The sequence below is a fragment of the Poecilia reticulata genome, linkage group LG19, assembly GCF_000633615.1.
Source record: "Poecilia reticulata strain Guanapo linkage group LG19, Guppy_female_1.0+MT, whole genome shotgun sequence".
NCBI classification, from domain to species: Eukaryota; Metazoa; Chordata; class Actinopteri; order Cyprinodontiformes; family Poeciliidae; genus Poecilia; species Poecilia reticulata.
The window spans coordinates 11,753,201-11,754,281 of NC_024349.1; the positions used below are offsets into that span (position 1 = coordinate 11,753,201).

A 1,081-nucleotide genomic window follows, 5' to 3' on the forward strand; every position below is an offset into this window, starting at 1 on the left:
TTTTGAAAATTAATTTCTTCTCTTATTTATGGTGAAGACAAAAAGTGATGGCATTCATGAAATAAAGAGGAAATGGTGGAACATAATATTTCTATGGCAAAACTTAAAATACACTATTCAGATTCATTAATTCATTATTTCTAATTTATAATAGATGCTTTAACAAAGCATAATTTGTTCCAAGGAGACACGTTACATTTACACATTGCAAAACTGCATCATTCCATCTTACTTGATTTGCAATTTAACACAAATAAAAGTTTGAGAATAGACCGGAATAAAGACATTAAAAGGAAAAGATATTCTTAAACAAAGCTCTTGTRTTTTTTCCTCACTTTGCCGCATATGTGAATATTCTGCTGACACAGGCTGCCTTTTTCTGCATCCAACAAAAAATAATTAAATCTTTAAAACAAGTTGGATGCCTTGTGAAAAAACAAGTGTCTTAAATAGCACATGTTGTTTACCTTAAAATACATTAATTTAATCAAATCCACCATAGRAAGATTTAAAAGTGATTTGCTTCCTGGTTTATGTATTACAATTTTTTTGCTGCATTTAACCTTTCATCACATATTGACAGTCAATAAAAWGGGCATAGACATATATTTGCTCTTTAGGGGTTCCTTAACAAAGACAGAAAGGAAATGTACCATGTTCAAGGTCCTGCTTGTCGTACCACGGTTCCTCCTCCTTGATCTCAAATTCCTCTTCGACAATCATGTCTGCCAGCATCTTCCCGCTAAAAACCCGTCAGAAAATCCAATTTATATTTCTGTTTCTAAACATAGCTAAAAGCAGCGGAGAGGCCGGTACTGAGAGACTCCTGCCCGCCTGCAGCGGCCGGTGTGCGGCACCCACTAACGGTCACACGGATAGACAGCTCACCGCTAGTGAAGCTGGGAAGCCATCTGATCGCGTTTCCGGTCTGGATTTTCAAAATAAGTCGTGTTTAGCGCGTTAAAAGAAGTAACGTCAGGGTTATTTAAAATTACGGCTTCATTTTGGCAGTCAGTGTAATTTAGAAGTACAGATGCAGTTATGTCAGTGATAAAAAATTGTTTTTGGCAAAGATTTATTT

General features: G+C 35.7%; 1 protein-coding gene across 1 annotated transcript in view; it reads right to left on the minus strand.

Moving 5' to 3' along the window:
• The window catches only part of LOC103481522 (cerebellar degeneration-related protein 2-like), a 9,667-nt gene extending 8,803 nt beyond the window's left edge, over window positions 1–864 (minus strand). The window contains 1 exon segment of the mRNA XM_008437023.2: window positions 654–864. Coding sequence (XP_008435245.1) covers window positions 654–735 — 82 coding nt within the window. The 5' untranslated portion in view covers window positions 736–864.
• Window positions 865–1,081: the final 217 nt, after the last annotated feature.